The sequence below is a fragment of the Epargyreus clarus genome, unplaced genomic scaffold (assembly GCF_041222505.1).
Source record: "Epargyreus clarus isolate Ecla_fem2 unplaced genomic scaffold, WU_Ecla_fem_2.2 ptg000004l, whole genome shotgun sequence".
Classification (NCBI taxonomy): Eukaryota; Metazoa; Arthropoda; class Insecta; order Lepidoptera; family Hesperiidae; genus Epargyreus; species Epargyreus clarus.
In genome coordinates, this window is record NW_027332212.1 from 6,442,405 (window position 1) to 6,463,075 (window position 20,671).

General features: G+C 34.0%; 1 protein-coding gene across 1 annotated transcript in view; it reads left to right on the forward strand.

Annotated features, from left to right (window-relative positions):
- Window positions 1-20,671, forward strand: part of swi2 (Protein singed wings 2) — a 57,883-nt gene that overhangs the window by 13,755 nt on the left and 23,457 nt on the right. Inside the window, exons 4-6 of the mRNA XM_073093038.1 lie at window positions 60-222; window positions 2,829-2,986; window positions 10,912-11,085. Coding sequence (XP_072949139.1) covers window positions 60-222; window positions 2,829-2,986; window positions 10,912-11,085 — 495 coding nt within the window. The remainder of the gene's footprint in view (window positions 1-59; window positions 223-2,828; window positions 2,987-10,911; window positions 11,086-20,671) is intronic.

Here is a 20,671-nt window from a genome sequence, read left to right on the forward strand (position 1 = left end):
ACCACTGGATTTCCACCTTTCAATTAGTTCAGTATATTTTATTTTAATATTAATTGCAGAAAATAGCAGTTCATGGTCTAACGTCGCTATGGGAGATTCCGCCAGATGTTATTAGAAGAATGCTCGAGTTAAGGATATTGGACCTTCGAGGAAATGTTTTAAGGCACTTGAAACATACCACTTTAACTGGCCCTGAACGGCTTGAAAGAGTGTATTTGAGTGGTAAGTAGCCAAACTATTCGTTATTAAAGTGTTATGCCCACGTTCTTTGATTTTTGTAGTCTGTTAGAATGTTATACTGCTGAGCTTAGGAAATTTCTTCGGTCGTAGTCAAAACATCATAGGAAAATCGATAATCTAGGCGCTGAAACTTAGGTATTTGCTATATTAATAGACAGGATTAGAATTCCAATTACCAAACCCCTTTCTTTGCCCCTCGAACCTAACCGCCATCAAATATTGGTTAACGAGAAAACGTCTTTGGTGTCACCATAATTGATTCTAAATCCACTGTGTTTACCTTACTCCAATGAGTTTTTTATACAACTTTATAGGACGTATTTACTTTATTTGAAAATAAATCGGACATTAAATAAAAATTGACTTCAACATCATGATAAAAATGACGCCAAAACACTAACAAGATTTAGTATAATGTTTTTGTCGCAGACCTACCGTCAATGTATAGTTTTTGGTAATGCTAACGAATGTTACTAATGAGTTTACCCATGTAATGTTGTACCCATGAGGTAATACAAGTAATTAGCGCTAGGGACGCCTTGCGGCATGACACTTATCAATAAACGAATATGGAATCCGACAAAAGTTAAGTACTTTAATATACTATATACTACTTATATTATTATAACAAATTATAATTATCGCTTATATAGTTTATTTATTTATTTATTAAATGGATTATTCACATAAGAAACAGTGTTTACATGAATAAATTTTAAATAAGCTCAAAGTATACATTCCAACTGTTCTTACTATTACGAGTAATCACATCATGCATTATTAGGTACATTTTACACATTTTTAAAATATCACATTAAGTAAAAAAAATAAATGTCTTAAGGTAGTATATAGACTTATTAATTAATGTCTATAATTAATAAGTCGAGTACAATGGAATTAAGTTAGATTGAATGAATTGATTGATAAGCAGTGATAGCCTAGTGGTTAAGAAACTTCGCCTCTCGATCGAGGGGTCCGAGGTTCAAATCCCAGGCACGCACCTCTGATTTTTCAAAGTTATGTGCGTATTAGAAACTAATTATCACTTGCTAAACGGTGAAGGAATCGTGAGGAAACCTACATACCTGAGAGATTTAAAAAACAAAAAAAAAAATCTCAAAGGTATGTGAAGTCTACCAATACGTACTGGGCCAGCGCGGTGGACTATGGCCTAATCCTTCTCATTCTAAGGGGAGACCCGTGCCCAGCAGTGGGACAGTAATGGGTTGATGATGAAGACAATAACCACTATTGTTGTATTAAACGTAAACCACGCTTTCCGTAAAGTCGGTAAGTGCGACAGAGAGCACAATATTAGGCGTCCCGTTCACTTCATTTATCACAGGTACCTACGACGTTCGTAAACGCAAGAGTTGTAGCATTCGTAACTGTAGTTCTAATTAATCAATGTACGTATTAATTTTTTGATTGTATGATTGATTGTATATACATATATATATAAAAAAACAATCTAGTAAATATGTATGTCTCAATGTATGTAACAAAACATTAACTTCAACATTCTCAGGGAAAATCATTCTTTGAGCATGGTTACGCAAGGCAGAAAACATTCGGTTTATCTAAGGAATGTCTATCAAGCCGAAGGCCTCAAAGCGGTAGACAATAAACAGCTGTTATAACTTTTGATCTGCATTCCATTAGTAGCATCAGTTTCCTCAAATTTATTTGTGCTTTAACTTTATGACGATGTTGAATATAAATATATATATATATATATATATATATATATATATATATATATATACATATATATATAATAATGTAATAGGTGCATTTGTCAATATTTTACACATAGATACTTAAAATTTGTCGGTCCAGAAAGTGAAATGGGAAGTTTTGTGAAAGTTTTGATTATTATATGTTGATAATACCTACCACGTTGAAATTTTCTATTTTCTCAATTATAGGAATAATATAAAGATATTTTCGATATTTATATAGATAACTTCAGGAACATGCCTAATACACCCTAGCCGTTACACAAGAACTCCTAGTCTGTAGTTTTGAAATATTTATTTATGTATTTATATGCATACGAAAAAACTGCAACTTACACGGTAATTTTATTCATGTTATTAGTTTGTAAAGCTTTTTTGCGTATACGTTAAACTGAGTATAATGAAACTCTTATTTAAAATATGCAAATTCGAACATTTGTAGACAAGCACATTATATAAGAATAAAAGAAAATATTATCCAATCAGTATCTTCTAACTCAAATATAAATCCACATATTTAAGCAACCCTCGTCATTGGGAAGTCTGTAACACATTCAAGGGCAAGACAAAAATAAATTCGTCGTCAATTTTACTACTGGTATTAAAAATACCGTATATTTTAATATTAAAGCTGGTAGATCTTTTCGAGGCTCGACTCTAGAGGCGCCATAGCCACACCTCTTCCTGAATTCCTGATTGATAAGGCTCGTTGCTACTTAAAATATTAAAAGATAAAATAATACATTATACAATACATAATACAACGGCGCGCGCAACTTCGTCCAACAATAATTAGCTATGTGTTACATATGCATCATAGGAATTGACATATTTTTTTTAAATGTTTAGATAATAAGTGGGACTGCAGCGACGGCGGTCTGGATTGGCTAGCAATGCAGCAGGACAACAGTACAATAAGGAGACGGATTGTGGACTACTATCAGTTAGTCTGCCACCAGCAGTTGTATAGAGGGAAACCGTTACACAAGGTCATGGACATCATACGAGTAAGTGTGGTTATTATATGATTTGTTCTAGTTAACAATGGTGGTATTTTAGTTCGCTCGCTGATTCTCTATATGTCTGAGAAATAAAAAAAAAGTTTATTGAGGATAGAACCTACCAAAGCTACGAATATGACGCTCTACACTATCCGAAATATTGTTGTAAAAATCTTTTTTTCTTCGTTTTTTTTTTTCAATTTAGTATCTTATATTGATTTGAGGTTGAAATCCCGAATCCTATACATTTCGACGTGCGTATTGGAATTTAGACAAATGCTTAAACGGTGAAGGAAAACGTCGTATAAATGTATGCGGAAAAAATGCCCCAGAAATTCGTCCATTTAACTATGGCCAAGCCTCTAATTTAAATCTAATATAGACTTAAATAAAAATCATATTTACCTACTAGCGGTCGGAATTCAGTTTAAATCTGTTTAACTTTTCCTCAAGTTAGTTCAACCAACAGGTTTATTATTATATTACGCAAATAATCGTATATTCTAAACAGAAATTTTGAATTAACAGGTTTTGTTAGGTAATTTTGTTTTATTTTTGTATTCGGTTGTGTAGCGTAAACGGGTAGGTGGTTTGTGTAAAGGGAAAATTCTAGGAAACGCCTGTTCTGATATTAATTACCTTGTTTTAATACCATTAACATTGTTTATCTTATTTCATAACATAAGGCCGCCTTTCCACGTGGGTTATGTGAGAGAGCTAAGCTTTTGTTTTTGTTATCGAGGGGGAAACCTTCAAAAGGTACCCGGTGTCGTGGGAGCTCTCCGGGAGTAGAGGACTCCGGGATCTCCAACGGAACGCAACTGGAGTCCTCTTAGCGCGGTGCCCCGTCGGGCTCCGCCCAGGTGAGCGTGACGCTCGCCACACCATCTGGTGGGCACGACGGTATGCGACCACACATACCGTCGTCCTTCCCGGGGTCGCTTACCGGGCGGTTCGAGCTCCCACTCTTGCTGCCCGCAACCCCAGAAGCCCCCTTTTAGTCGCCTCTTACGACAGGCAGGGGATACCGTAGCCCTTTCTGGTCCCGGAACTACAGGGACAGAGACAGCTAAGCTACGCATATGGGTTAAATCCACCAATAGGAAACTTCATTTATTTTTTGTAGTATAGCTGTGTAGGTACTGCAAGCAGATGGTGGTGGGAAGAACGGACTACGCGACCATGTCGAGTGTTATTAAATGACATGGTGATTCATATGTAAACAATCGTTTTTTTGACATTGCTAACTTATCAGTTAAGATCCACTAATATCTTTTCTAGACGGTGTATTAAATGACAACGGAACATTTTATTACCAAGTATGTTAATGCAAACATTTTTACAGAGATTTTGTCATTTAATTGAAATTGAAGGCTATTCATGCGTAATGCCAAAAACATATTTGGTTATTCAGCTGTGAAGCTCCTATATATCAATGAACGGGAGTAGGAAGCTTTATTTTTACTTGTTTACAGACGAACTGTCCCTAACCCGCGGTTTTACCAACGTTTTTTACCCGACTGCCAAGGAAGGGTTATGTTTTTCGCGCGTATCTTGTATGTTTGTCTTTCTTTACTTGATCCGATCTAACAAACGGCTGGATGAATTTCAACAGTTAAAGTGTCATTATATTTGTCTCAATGACCCGAGTGTCCTTAGATAGGTGTTAGTAAAAAAAAACAAAATGGCGGATTTTTGGCGCGAAATAGTAACACATTTAAAAAAAAAAGTTAACCGAACCTATCGAGTAGGGTATCAAATGAAAGGAAATTAAACGGAGATTATAAAAACATATTTGTATATATATAAAACAGTAAGGTGACTGACTGACTGACTAACTAAATGACTTTTTCATTTTTCAGAAATCAACGTACAGCCTAAACCAAGAATCTTACAGTTCTGAAATTTTGCACACAGGTTCTCTATATAGCTTGAATAAGTACTAAGAAAGGCGTTTTGGAAATTCTACCCTTAAGAGGGTAAAATAGTGGAAAACAGTTTTTTTGAAATCCTTTAATTTTGAAGCAACTACTATAAAATTTTGTATTTGGCTTTCTGGATAGGAACAAGGACGCACTTATTTATCCCCCTCCGAAAAATCAACCCCGTAGAGGGTAAAATAAGGGTTAAAAGTTCATTTGAACAATCGTCAATTTTGAAGCAAACACTATGACATTTTGTATCAGGCTTGTTGGATAAAAATAATGAAATGCTACCTCTAATGAGGTAAAATAATGACCGAAACTTTGATTTACTGAAGTTATATATTTTATAGACCGTAAATGGTGAATTTTTTCGCAAAATAGTAACACGTTTTAAAAAAGTTAACCAAACCTATCGAGTAGGGTGTCAAAATAAAGGAAATTAAGAGGAGATTACACATACATTATATAATATATCTTATATATAACATTCTCGTGTTAGTTACCGTACTCCTCCGAAACGGCTTCACCGATTTTCACCAAATTTTATATACATATTCAGTAGGTCTGAGAATCGGCCACTATCTATTTTTTTACACCTAAGTGATAAGGGTTGTTCATCCTTAACATTTTTTTATTTATATGGCAACACAACGTTTGCCGGGTCAGCTAGTACATATATACTCGTATATACACATCGAGATGACTGTCTGGCTAAATGAGAGAGTTGCTGTGCCATAGATCAACGCAAAGGGAAACCGCTGAACTTAGCGTGCTGGAATTTTACACATAGGTTCTTTATATAGCGTAAATGAACACTACGAGGATAAAATAGGATAATATTGTTTGAACATCTTTTGTTTTTGAAGCAGACACCTACTATGAAACTTTGTATTTGGCTTTCTGGATAAAAATAATGAAATGCCTATTTCACTGCTTTTAGAAATTCTACTTCAGCCTTTTTGGTGCAGTCGGGTTTTTTATTTTTTAAATTAATTACTTGTTGACTCATTTTTTTAAATAAAAGTGTCGCAACATTACAAACAGACACTTCAATTTTGTATTTAAATAAAATTCACTTTAATTGTTACTGCAGTGAGGAAGCAAATGTAAACAACATTATAGACCAATTCGGTCTATTTCGTTGTTTATTATCGGTACATAGTTCAACTTGCCTGTTCTTAATTTAGTACTTGTTTTTCTTATTGGTTTTCCTTAACTCATTATGCATAAATTCTATTCACAAAGATTACGTGCCACTGGCTGACTACGGATCGAACGATTTGATACAATATGAATGTAATAAATCCTTATTGTAGCAAACAGTAAGTAAAATAACATATATTTTATAAAGGTGAGTCTTGTATAGCGTTTACTTTAGTCCTCAGGACCTTATAGGGCATTCAGAACTCCAATTCTATTTTTTTAATCCTATCGATATTCATGGGCGGCACATTCACATAATTTAAGGAATAATAGGCGGATTTTTCTATAAAATAGCGACTTCTTCTCAATAAAAAGCTTTGATCTAACGCCCGTTACTAGGCATACTGTATCGAAATACAATACTCATGAGTAATATCCATATAAAAGTATCGATACTTCTAAACATTAATACTTTTCTGAGGGCCTAAACCGGATAGTAATATTTATTACAGTCCATCTTAATCAATCTCTGCCTGCCATAGTTATAAATTGAACGATTTAGTTGTCAAAAGCTTATAAATTTCGAACCTTGTTGAATAAAAATTGGTTAATAACAATAAAACTATTATGTTGCCAACAGATTATTTTATGTAACATTTAAAGGCAAAATATACAGCTTGTCTATTAACCGTGTTATCCTCTTACGTCATAACAATGAAGATCACACTATAATTGGCGCTTAGGTGGTTAAGCAATCAGCATTAATCCATTAATTACAAGTGTTACAGTGTTATTGGTGTTTACGTACGAAAATAACTCGATAATCGTGTTTATTGATGGCACTTAACAGAATTAATAAGAGTTATCTGATAACAAAGGCATGCCGTCGAATGTCGGGGCTTATTAATGATACAATACCTATATAAATTGTTCCAGTAAATAATGTATATACATAATCCGGTATGACTGGTTTTTCGACTCCGGAAGCAGCACCGCCATAACTGTTTGCCTGATCATAACATTGTCAAGTGCTACTGTGTTCCGTTTGGAAGGGTGTGGTAAGGGGGTGGCACTTATAACGCATCTAAAATTAGTCCTCAGGAGCATCAACGCGTCTGTGGCCGACCTCGGGTAGAATTCAAATTCTATCCGGCGTTGATCATAAATTACCATACTACGTGTTACAGATGACAGCAGGGGCCACATACCATCTATTCTTATATTCTTATATTATTATACTAAATTGATTATTGTTTAACAAGGTCAACGACCAACAGGGAAACAGAAACGCTGCTCTTTTAAATCATAGTATTTATTAAAATAAGTTGTAGAGCAATAAATGTAGAGCTTTTACGCTTTATTGAATCTGAAATCAATTAGGCAGAAAAACTTTTTGGGTCGACATAAGCCTGTGCCAATGGACTAATATTACGAATAATGCGAAAAAGGTTCTTCTAAAGAGAAACGCCAGTAATGCTTGTTGAAAAATTTTGTATCAGATTTTGGCGGTTCAGTTTTCTAGAAAAGTAAATGTTAAAGTGTCATGTTTGGAGTTTCTAATTTATTTATTCTTTTTTATTCAAAGTAGAGTTGATTATTTATATACTAGTAGTACTAGGAAAGTTCAGTTTGGGCAAGCGTTCTCTTGCCCCTAATAACTAATAGATATCAAGTTCTGCGTCACCAATCAGGTTCAAAATAATCTTTCAAGCTGGAATCAACTACAGACATCCACAAAATCTTGCTGCATCGATTGTGTACTTTCAAAGATTAGCGTGTAGGAACACACGGACATAAAAATATGAAAGATAAAATGTACATTACCGAATACGAAACCTTTTTATAATCTTCTTGTTTTCTATGCTTCAATACAATGACCATAGTACGCGTATTTTAAGAATCTGGAACAAAGAAAAAAACGTTATGTAATAACTATTTATTATAACGTAGAATGAAAACAAATTTTATTAAGTAGGTAAACATGTATCAATATTTTTGCAACAAGCACGGTTCGAATTCCTACATAGGCGTGCACTGACATGAAGCGTAGTCAGCGTAGTAGCGTGTCAGTAATAAATAATAGTGCTATTTCAGACTAAAATGAAGTGTTAGCATCTATTAGCATAATATGATCCGTGTGATACTGTACCAACATTACCAACACACCCAATAAAAGACGTTACGCCGATTTTGCAGCATTGTGACCTACAATTTTGCATTATATTCAGTTTCATCATAATTGACACTTTGGAAAGTGGTTCGTTATGGAGAGGAAGTGGCGAAAGAAACTCCGTATGTGCGCAATTTAAAATCTTTTAAAAGTATGTACTCGTATTATACAATTATGAGATGAAATGCTTAATAGTTTCTTTGTACGGGATGATGTGTTCGCCCAGCGAAAAAAAACCATTTTAAATTAAAAATAAATAAATAAATAAATCATAATTGAAATTATTTAAAAACTATTTATTATTTTAATGGGTTTTAAACAGGATTTCCGTCGAGAGGTTTGAGGAATAAATCTAACTCACCCTTATTTTTTATACTATTTAACCGACTTCTTGACGTAATAGAATTCTATTTTCATTTGTTTTAATGGTGAAGATAAATATCGTGAGTCCTTTAAAAATAAAGTTGTCAAAGCAGTGTGAAGTTTACCAATCTCTTGGCCAGATAACCTATGGCATTAACCCTTTTCACTCGAGTCCCGTGCGAAGAAGTGGGACAGTAATAGATTATGACGACATCTAAAATAATTTACTTAAGCCACCAACATTGTAGATCCGAGGTTGAATTCCAGGCACGCTTCTAATTTTTCGAAGTAATAGGCAATACCAGGAAACCTACTTGCCTTTCTTATCATTGGATATTAAGTACATACTTAATCTTAAAAGTATGTAACTAAATATCTTTATATATATACTAGTTTTTCCCGCGGCTTCGCCCGCGTTAAAAGAAAATAATATGACATACTAACATACATAAAACTGAAAATTCGTACCTTCATTGGAATGGCAGTGGCGCCATCTGGCGAAAATTGGTCGTAACAACTCTGAAACATTCGTGGGCTCATGGATGACTTCGCTAAATATCATCACTTGATCAAATGCATAGTTTACGATTGCATAGTTTAGGTTTAATATCGATTAAAATAATCGATTTTTTGGTCCAAAAGCTCGATTCTCCGATTAATCGATCTTAGATCGCCATCCCTACTTTCCGTGGGATTTCCGGGATAAAAACTATCCTATGTCCTTTCTCGGGTCTCAGACTATCTTTGTACAAAATTTCATTAAAATCGGTTCAGTGATTTAGGCGTGAAGAAGAGACAACCAGACAGACAGACAGACAGAGTTACTTTCGGATTTATAATATTAGTAAGGATTTCTTTTGTGCGTGTATATGTCACTGAACTCCTCCTAAACGACTGGACTGATTTTGATGAAATTTGTTGTGTGTGTTCAAGGGGACTTGAGAATGGTTTAGATTCACAATTTAGTCCGTGGAAAAGGTTTTCTTAATTAATTTTTAATTCGAAAGTAGTTATAGAATCGGAAACTATGCATTTGATCGAGTGATGATCTTTAGCAAAGTTTTTGTCCAAGAGCCCACGAGGGTTTGGGAGTTGGTAAGACCAATTTTCGACAGATGGCACCACTGTCATTCCAAAGCAGGAACAAATTTTCCGTTTTATGTATTCCATATTATTTCTTTAAAATGCGGGCGAAGCGGGTACCACTAGTATAAATATATAAATATAAATTTGAATCAAAGATTCATATATTTTCGCCCGTTATCTATAGAAATCATTATATCTAATGTCTTGCCCACCAAATTTCGATTTTTGGTAGGCAACCCTACAACAATAACTGGCAGAAGACGCACTTCTTAAACGACTGACCAGTCGACAAATCATCTTATCGGCTTCCCGAACAATTGAAAAACTGTCAGAGCCACTGACAAACTGATCGCCTCATTTATTAACCTACTGACCGGACGACTTATTGACTGAAACCGATAAATATTTAGATAGTTAATTGTATCAGGCGTTACTTTGCGAAAATCCATGCTATTAAGTTAAGATTAAAACTACTTCGCTACAATCCGCTACAAATATGTATGGTGGTATATATTTTTATATTCCACACACCATTTAGGTATCTTTTTTCGTGTTATTTTGAGGAATGTAATATTTTCTCTAAAATGTTTTTGTCGTGGAACGAATGGTTTACCTCACGGACACCTCACCTCACCTAAAGGGAACGCCTCAGAAATTTGTTTCATTGTGTTACCTGTTTCGGTCGCGTGTTCCTAAACTAATTCAGTCTTTATAAATAGGTCACGTGAATTTTACTAAGGCTTTAGACAAGAGAAGAATACCCAAATACACTTGAAATTTAGAACCACGTTTAGACTACACGTTTGACCTAGCGTAGATGTTATACAAAAACGTGACCCAGATTTATAGCTTTTACGGGGAAAATCGTGCAAATATTACTATTGCTATTACAGTTTGGGCTATAGTCACTGCGCCAGCTTAATGCGGTTTCCTCATCATATTTTTCTTTACCATTTAAGCAAGTGATAATCAATTATTAACTTGCACATAACTTAGAAAATCAGAGATGTTTCTGATCCTCGCATCCCGAGCACTCGAGGATTCGAATATCGGACCTTTTGATTGAGAGGGTGAGTCAATTTCTCAAACCAAGGTAATCACACTGCTTGTGACACACATGCGCTTGTTGCACATAACATAAAATAATACTGTTATAAAATGCAGTTTTTTAACAGACTTCCAAAAGTAAGAGGATTTATGTTTGTCTGTATCCGTGTACCTTTTTTAATAATCTTGTATTGCAGATGGTGCGTCAGACTTGTCCGGAGCCGTGCGCTTGTGCGATGACCCACGTGGTGTCGGACCGCGAGGGAGCCATCATCCCTCTGATCACCGTGGACTGCGCCAACAAGCAGCTGGTGACCCCGCCTGCCACCCTACCACCCAGTACCACCACCTTACGACTTGAAGGAAATAAGGTAACGGGCTCATAAGTTGAGCCGTAAGGACGTTTATGACTGGTTCGTTTGTAACATTAAATGCTCATTTTTCGAACTTTCGAGAATAATGGACAATATCTCGAGCTAGACCAACCATACGCACACATTGATAATTAATGTTTTTCAATTATATTTATGTATAATTGTATATAGTAGGTACATATGGTTTGTATCGTTGACGGATTTTGTTATAATAAGGTATTATAGGATTATTTTAAATTATGGTAGTTTTTTTACACGTGTACATTAAAAAATCTTTCGTAAAAATCCCAAAAATAAAAAAGTAAGATTTCGTAAAATTTCGTAAAACAATATATTTCTCCCTTGTGATCTTGTAAATTTGTCTGTTATTATCCATGGGGACTATATGTTACAAAGAATTAATGACCGAACAAAGTGACCGAACGAGTAATCGTTTAAAATAACGAAGTGATATCAGCGTTTCCACTGATATGTTAACTAGTATGCTAATCGAAATATTGTATACCATAATATGGCAGTATATAATTATATACTTATATATTATATACCAGTTAAATTATCCGCCTCAGGCGGTGATTTCGCAATGCATCGCATCTGAACGCATCTCAATCGCGCGTTAAGTTAAAATACCCCCCCAGTAGTACAGATTCACCGGTTCTGGGGCACTGATTCCCCCCCCCCCTCTCCTGGGCTTCCCCGTCCCCCCGCCGCCCTGTTTGCCACGATCGAGGGGCGAGACCGGCTAAAAAAAAAGAAAAAAGTTTGGTCGACCACGCCCGATCAATTGCACGCATTTATTTTACGCTATCTCCTTTGCTTACGAAGTTAGCTTTTATGAATAACGACCTCTAATTCATTATCTAATCACCTCCTTATCTCATTAAGCTCGCTATGTCCATATAACAATACGGACCTTACTTATCTAATCACCACTCGCTGTCCTCACAACAACCAAAACAACCTTGCGTTCCTTCTGAAAAAGGCTTTGTGATAGCCTGTTGGTGGTCGACCGTATGAATCAAAATACCCTCCGATGCCATTTCTGTCTATGTACATGCCTACCCAGTGAGAGCCTGGTTCACTGTCAGGGTCCAAATTACTTATCAAGTACATTGGAGTCTTAACGTATAGCGGTAATCGGTTTGCCGCATAGACATTGTTTTTCCAGCTACAATTAATTTTACCTAAATGCTTCTGAATCTCGATTGTATCCATTGTGCATGCCTACTTATCGATACCTCAGATAGGTACAATACACTATTTACAAATGCAGAGAAAAATTATCCAAACCTTATATTTAAAGGGACGCAATATGGTTTAACTCGAATGAAAGACTTCAAATAGGTATAATATATTACATTTATTAGGCTTTTACTTACATCTAAGTATATAAAATTTATCTAAACTACTGTAGTCGACGGTTACATTTCGGTTCTTATCAATTTCAATAACGTTATCAAACTCTGCATACACTATACAGTTAATAGTTTCGGTTAGAGTTGATTCAAACCGAACTTCTACCCTTACACTTGCATGCTTTATACGATTCCAATGAGTCATGGAATTTGATGACAAATCAGGAGTTAGGTCAAACGCTAATAGGCAGTAACCTTTTGCATATTGATCCCTAGATATTCCATTACTTCATCATAACGAAATTTTATATTTTCCTTTGTATTATTTAAAGCTACCAAAATATTATCTATGTTGTCATAATTCGTCGCTGGAATATGAGTCTTGTAATATACTAGGGATGGTATTTGATCGCCTGGCATGGTCATGGATTTTGTAATATATATATAATATTTTCATGTTCTTGTACAGTAAACATGGTACATGGATATTGAAATTCAGCAACTCCAACTGACCATTCCCCATTTAGCGTTAAGGATTTTGGTAATTTTGTTGAAAACTTCGTTGTTTTGTTATCAGGAAAGTACTCCATAGAACTGTTACTTAGCAATGTTAAATAGAAACTTTCTTTCATCATATTTTTTCTAATTCAGAGGCCAACACCCAACTATTAAATTTATCTGGATAACCTTTCCACTTCACCAACACTTGCTTTCTGACACCAGAATATCGCGTACTGATTATTTTATCTATTTTATAACTTGAGGTAGGATTATAAGCTACCTTTTGTAACTCCTTTTCATAGAGAGTCCCACTTATTGTTTCATTTTGTAAGTCTTTCAAAGTGTATACAACCCATGGAGACCGATCTATAATTGAGGATATAATAAATATTTCATCACTCCAATTAGATTCATATCCTTTTTGAAATATATGCTTATACTTGGTTATTCTTACATAGTCACCGATGTGGAAGTTAGGTAATTGTGTTGTTGCTTCTGTTTGTTTCTTATCTCTATCATATAAATTATTCCATACAGTCATAATATTACGTGAGTTAACATCACAGGGGCACATTTTAATACTTGAATGATAACTATGGTTATATGCATATACCAAGTCTTGTAAAACATCAATATATTTATAAGTATTATTGTGTGTAAAATAACGCCACATCTTCATTTTGAGGGTTCTTTGTTAAAAAGTGCAAAAAGTTAATAAAAACCAAGAAAAGTTATCAGACTAAATACAGACTCTGCCAGTGAAATAATAGTTTGGTGCAAATAATCGAAGACAAGTGCAAAAACACACGATGAACACCTAATAACAAAGCAATATGGATACGGCGAAAGAAACGAACGCGGCCAGAGACTAATAGATTTTGCTTTTGAAAATAAGCTTTCAGTCATAAATACCTATTTCAATAAAAAACCAAACCGCAGATGGACGTGGCACTCGCCGAATGGTAAATATAAAAACGAAATTGATTATATACTGTCTAATAAACCAAGAATATTCTTAAATATAGAAACATTAAACATAAACTACTCATCGGACCATAGAATGGTCAGAGCTACAATATTATTAAAAGATTTAAAGAAGAGCCGTGCTGGGTTTAAAAGTAATTTGACGACCAGCCTGAAAACCGAAGAAGAAAGGGAAAATTATAGAACGAATTTAAAACACAATCTAACAAACTCACTAAATAGTAATCAATTGATAAACGTCCAAACATATTATGATAAACTAGCACATTCTATTAAATATAGTTTACAAAATGCAAGAGTAACGAGGAATATTACAACGAAACATAAATGCATATCTGAGCGAACCATGTCACTTCTAAATAGAAGACAAGAATTGCAAAGAACCAAAAACAAATCTCGGTCACAAAAAAACGAACTAAGTGCTCTATATAAGTTAACAAGCAAATATATTAAATCTGATTACAAAAACCACAGAATAAAGACTATACAAAAATATCTTGAACAGGGAAAGAGTCTTAAAAAAGCTTTCAAAGAATTAAAAACAAATAAAACTTGGATCGAGGGCTTGAAACAATCGGGAGTCACATCGCACAACCGCAAAGATATTTTAAAAATTGCCACGGATTTTTATAAAAACCTATACAGCGATGAAAAACACCCAAAAACCACGCCTCTGACCGATGATCATTGTCAGGAGTACAATATTAAGGCTGTCGAAGAGATAGAGATTGTGCAAATGATAAAAAAATTAAGACTAGAAAAAAGCCCAGGTCCCGATAACATAACCAATGAAGCTTTAAAGATTGGCTCTGACTTACTAGCTGCACCACTAACAAAATTATTTAATTTAATATTAAAAACAGGAAGAACACCTTCACAATGGTCAGAATCCAATATAATACTATTGTACAAAAAAGGGGACCCAAATGATATAAGTAACTATAGACCTATCAGTCTCCTGCCAACTCTATACAAGCTATTCTCTTCTATCATAGAGCAAAGAATAAGCAAAAACTTGGAAAAAAGACAACCTATAGAACAGGCAGGTTTTAGAAAAGGATTTTCGACTATCGACCATATTCACACCCTGGAACAAGTTATAGAGAAATATCAAGAACATCAAAGACCGCTCTACATAGCCTACATTGATTACAAGAAAGCTTTTGACACAATATCCCATGAAAGCATTTGGGAAGCTCTGGAAGCTCAAGAAGTAGAAAAGGAATACATACAAGTCATAAAATGCATATATAATACATGCTCAAGTAGAGTCAAACTAGAATCAATTGGCCCCAGTTTTCATATAGAGAGAGGCTTGAGGCAGGGAGACCCAATCTCGCCAAAAATTTTTATTACCGTATTGGAGTTCGTTATAAACAAATTAGACTGGGAGAGGTACGGATTAAACATTAAAGGAAAGCACCTAAGTCATCTAAGGTTCGCAGATGATCTCGTACTGTTATCGGAGAGTAGTGACAGCTTACAATACATGATAGAATCTCTCTACAGAGCTAGCAGACAAATAGGCCTGGAAATCAACTTAGCAAAAACAAAAGTCATGACAAATAGAGCGAAGAGAGTCATCACAATAAATAACGAACCAATACAATATGTAGAACGATACATCTACCTTGGAAAACAAGTAGGATTCAACAATAATACCAATGAGCTAGAGGTAGAGCGAAGATCAAACATCACTTGGAACAAGTTCTGGAGTTATAAAGAAATTTTAAAAAGCAATATACCAGTAACTTTGAAAAAGAAAATTATGGACTCATGCATTCTCCCCTGTCTAACTTACGCATGCCAAACATGGAAATTTACTAGAAATATTAAAAATAAAATAACAAAGTGCCAAAGAGGTATGGAGTGTAGTATGCTAAAAATTAAGAAAATACATAAAATAAGACATTCAAAAATAAGACACGTAACAAAGGCTATAGACGCGTTAAGTTACGCACAAAAGTTAAAACTGAGATGGGCCGGACATGTTGCACGTTTGGAAGATAAAAGGTGGACACTGCGGGTGACTACATGGAATGGTCCTTCAGGCAAGCGCCGCGTAGGTAGACCTTATACACGATGGGAAGATGACATTAAAAAGATCGCAGGACAGAACTGGGTTAAAATGGCTAAAAATCGGGAAAAATGGAAAGCTTTGGAGGAGGCCTTCACCTGAGGTGGGTTCATGCAATAATTAAATTAATAAAAATTAAATGTCAATATTATAAAATAAAATAATGTGTAATTTAATAATAATAAAATCAATTAAATAAATTGTCTAAATGATAATAATGTAATAATGTAATAAATGATAATAATGTAAATATAATTTAGCAGTTCCTATTATTACGTTAAGCTGATTAATAATATAAGTAAAAAAATGTAATAATTTAAATTTAATAATTTAATTTAATACATAAAATTGTAAAACTGTAAATTGTAAAGATGAGCATGGAATAAAAGGCTTTTTTTTTTTTTTTTTATTTTTAATTTTTTTAATTTTTTTTATTTATTTATTTATTTATAGTAATTTATATTTTTACTTTTTAAATAACTTTGCACATCTTTGGAAATAAATTCTGTACCCTTATCAGACTGAATATGTATGGGTGTTGCATTAGCTACAATGAAAATACTTTCAAAACATTATTTAATATTAAATGAATTTTTATTTTTCATAGCTCTTACAAATGCATATTTGCTAAATACATCAATTACACAAAGAATAAAGTTAAATCCATCATTGTACTTAGAATATGTTCTCAAATCACTTAAATCCGCTTGCCAAAGAACATTGAAATTTGACAGTATGTATTTGTTACGGGAAAACCTTCTTGTTACAGGTTTATGTAATGTGTATGTTTCTTGTGAGCGTAGCCAATCTTTTACATCTTCTCTTTTCATTTTACCTTTCATAGCTTTGGCTAATTTATTAATACTACCGAATGCAGCAGGATGAGAAGGGTTATAGTAAATACTATTTATTTCTAATAAGGGCTCCATTTCTCCCAGACTAATTTTTTCTTGGGTTTTACTTTTTCTCTTTCAGTACTAGTTGGTGTTAAATTCGGATCTTTTTGCGGTGTAAAGTTCTTATGCTCATGTAATAATAGCTAAGTTATAATGCCAGTTCTTTTAGTATTACCGAGGTAGGTAACTGGTGTATTAATATCTTTCAATAAAATTGCAAATTGTTGCCATCCTACTGGATCAATTTCTCTACTTGGTCTAATAAAATCACTCCACCAAGTCTATGATGTTACTTCCAGGAATTTTAACTTTGTCTATGAATACAGTACCCTCGCCATCCCAATTAATTTTATCCTTGTGATCAGACAAAAAACCTAGCAACAGCTCACCTTTCTTTAAATATGTTTTAGGTATCACTCTCAATATTTGTTTCGGTGTATACGTTGGTGAGTTAACCTTTTCGTGTTCATTTATTTCAACTGTTGTTCGCTTTGGAGTCTGTTCAGCAACTATACTAGTCTTAGCTTCTTCCTGTAGTTTTATATCACTAAAATCTTTCTTTAAATTAAATTTATTATTCGTATCTAATTCCAGTTTATTATTATCAATTTTCATTTTGATATTATCTGTATCACCAGTATTAACATCAGAAAAAATAGTAACAATAGGTAACTCATAAGGTTTTCGGTCTTCTTGAGTATGGTGTAGGTACCTTTGTAAAATTTGTAAATAGAGAATACACTTTTCTCTATCTTCAATATTACTTTTTAATATATTTTGCATTTCGGCATCCAGTCTAGACATGGGACTGTCTAACATTGTTTGTTGATTATTTTTTTTATTATACCTGGATCTATAAGTAACATTTTCTTAGCGTGTTCCATGTTCATGTTAGGGTATTTACTAGTGCACTCAGAACTGAACCTAATATTATTGGTAAAAAAGATCCCCCTTTTTGAATTATAATATTTTTACGGACTTTGTTTGTAGTTTTACGCACCAGTTGTCGAAGTAAGTGTTTGTATTTCTTTAATTTATTCTTCTCATTTTCTTGGAGATGTACTTTACCTTGTAAAACGTTATAGATACATTCACAAATACAATTTATCTCTTGTTCGTTGCAGGATTTTAAGAGTGCTTTTTGGTATTTTGGTTTAAGAATATGAAGAGCTTCTAAAAATGTTTTATCTGTCTTCAAGGTTCGAGACATTATTAATAAATGACGGAAATTTCTTGTTGCTTTGCATATTTAAACCCCTTTGTAGGTAAGTATATAGTACAGTAACAGTCAGAAGGGAATATTTTTGTTTTTAATCTACATATATCACTAGTATTTTGTTTTAAATCTATCATTAAATATCCATGAGGTTCTTTCGTTGCATCTTTATAAGAATCTTCCATGAATTTAGTATTTTCGGGTGATACTTGTCTCGCTAAGTGTCGAATCTGTGTTTTATCACGTGGATTTTTAAAATATATTATATAACTCGAGTTTAAGGAAATGTCCCTCTGACCTCTACCTTGATGAAACAAATTTTGAGTTATATAAAACACACTCAAATTTCTAAGATGACTTCCTTTTGTAAAAATGTCAACGATGCGGCTATCCGATTCTCTCATAAGATCATCGATGGTAACAAGCTTGCATTTCATCAAAACACCATGTAACTTGATCGAAACTTGAACTACAAATATCTTTTACATATTTCAAGAAGTTTGTAACGAATTGTGACTTTCCACATCCACTTGGACCAGCAACTATTGCAGTAGACTGCACAACGTTTTATTTAACAATGAACATAATTTAAAGAACAATACACATTTATAATAATCAAGTATAATTTGTCTTAAAACTAGAACACATACATTAAATGGTTTACAGGAACAAACATTGAAATACATTACCAAACTAACAATTATAAACTAGACGTACACATTTATAAACACAATTAAGATAATATATAGTTCAAAGAATTACATTAAACATATTTGTAAGTAAACCAATATTTCACCGTTGTTATCTAAGTTTGTAATGACCCCAAGCTAATCGCTGATCGCTGACCGAAAGCTGATTCGATTACTGAAACATTAGCTTGAGTACTATGAGATTTAAAAATATTATTTTTGTGAATGTTTCGTCATAGCTGCTTCTCTTCATTGCACCTCCGACTTGTTGGGGTTGACTAAATATACTATATATATATATATTTATAGTTCAAGATTTAAATAATGTAATATAGAAAGAAATGTATGTAGAAAAAAAATATACATACTTAGTAGGATTTTCAAGCAAGCAAGAAGTCTGAAGCGATTCTTTATCGTGTTGACTACTTTGATTTATGATTGCACTTTCGACTTGTCTGCATATATCGATGAGTTCATTGTCAATTTCTACCAAACGAACTATGAGAGCATACTCCTCCCTTCCTGCTTATAAGCACTCACTTATCAGCGTCTAAATATATTTGGTTATTGTAACCACCCGAGATAACTACATCCTATTTCCTTTCATTATGATAAGTACCTTATCATCGGTCAGAGTTCCAATGCTATTGATTCACCATATCCTAATGGGCCAACAAACAAGTACGAACAAGTTTCCTTTCATTATGATAAGTACCTTATCAGTGCTCAGAGTTATTTAAAATGTGAAGTATGCATTACGGATGCAACTCTTATTGTTCGTAGAGCACGAATAAATCCAACTGTACTCCTCGCACATCAAAAAGTCTTAGCCTCTACTACAGCAAAATATCCTATTACTCGAGCTGAAGTCAAAGTTTTAACTATACCATCAGGGGTTCAGGGAAAGACTCTTGACAACATTTTTCTGGGGCAAGTACCTAAAAGATGTATAGTTGGATTTGTAAACAACACAGCATTCAATGGAAGTCTTACTAAAAATCCATTCAATTTTGAAAACTATGCTATGAACACATTTTGTTTATATATTGATGGCCAACAAATACCTTCAAAAGCATTGCAACCATCATTCGAGAATAGTATTTTTACTGCAGCCTATCACACTTTATTTTCGGGGACTGGTATACATTTTCTAAATGAAGGTAATGGAATATCTAGGGAGCAATATGCAAAAGGTTACTGCCTATTAGCGTTTGACCTAACTCCTGATTTGTCATCAAATTCCATGACTCATTGGAATCTTATAAAGCATGGCAGTGTAAGGGTAGAAGTTCGGTTTGAATCAACTCTAACCGAAACTATTAACTGTATAGTGTATGCAGAGTTTGATAACGTTATTGAAATTGATAAGAACCGAAATGTAACCGTCGACTACAGTAGTTAAGATAAATTTCTATACTTAGATGTAAGTAAAAGCCTAATAAATGTAATATATTATACCTATTTGAAGTCTTTCATTCGAGTTAAACCATATTGCGTCCCTTTGTCCATTTGTAAATAGTGTATTGTACCTATCAGAGGTATCGATAAGTAGGCATGCACAATGGATACAATCGAGATTCAGAAGCATTTAAGTAAAATTAATTGTAGCTTGAAAAACAATGTCTATGCGGCAAACCGATTACCGCTATACGTTAAGACTCCAATGTACTTGATAAGTAATTTGGATTCTGACAGTGAACCAGGCTCTCACTGGGTGGGCATGTACATTGACAGAAATGGCATCGGTGGGTATTTTGATTCATACGGTCGACCACCAACAGGCTATCACAAAGCCTTTTTCAGAAGGAACGCAAAGCATTGGGATTTTAATAGATATAGAATACAACTTGATTGGTCTTCAGTTT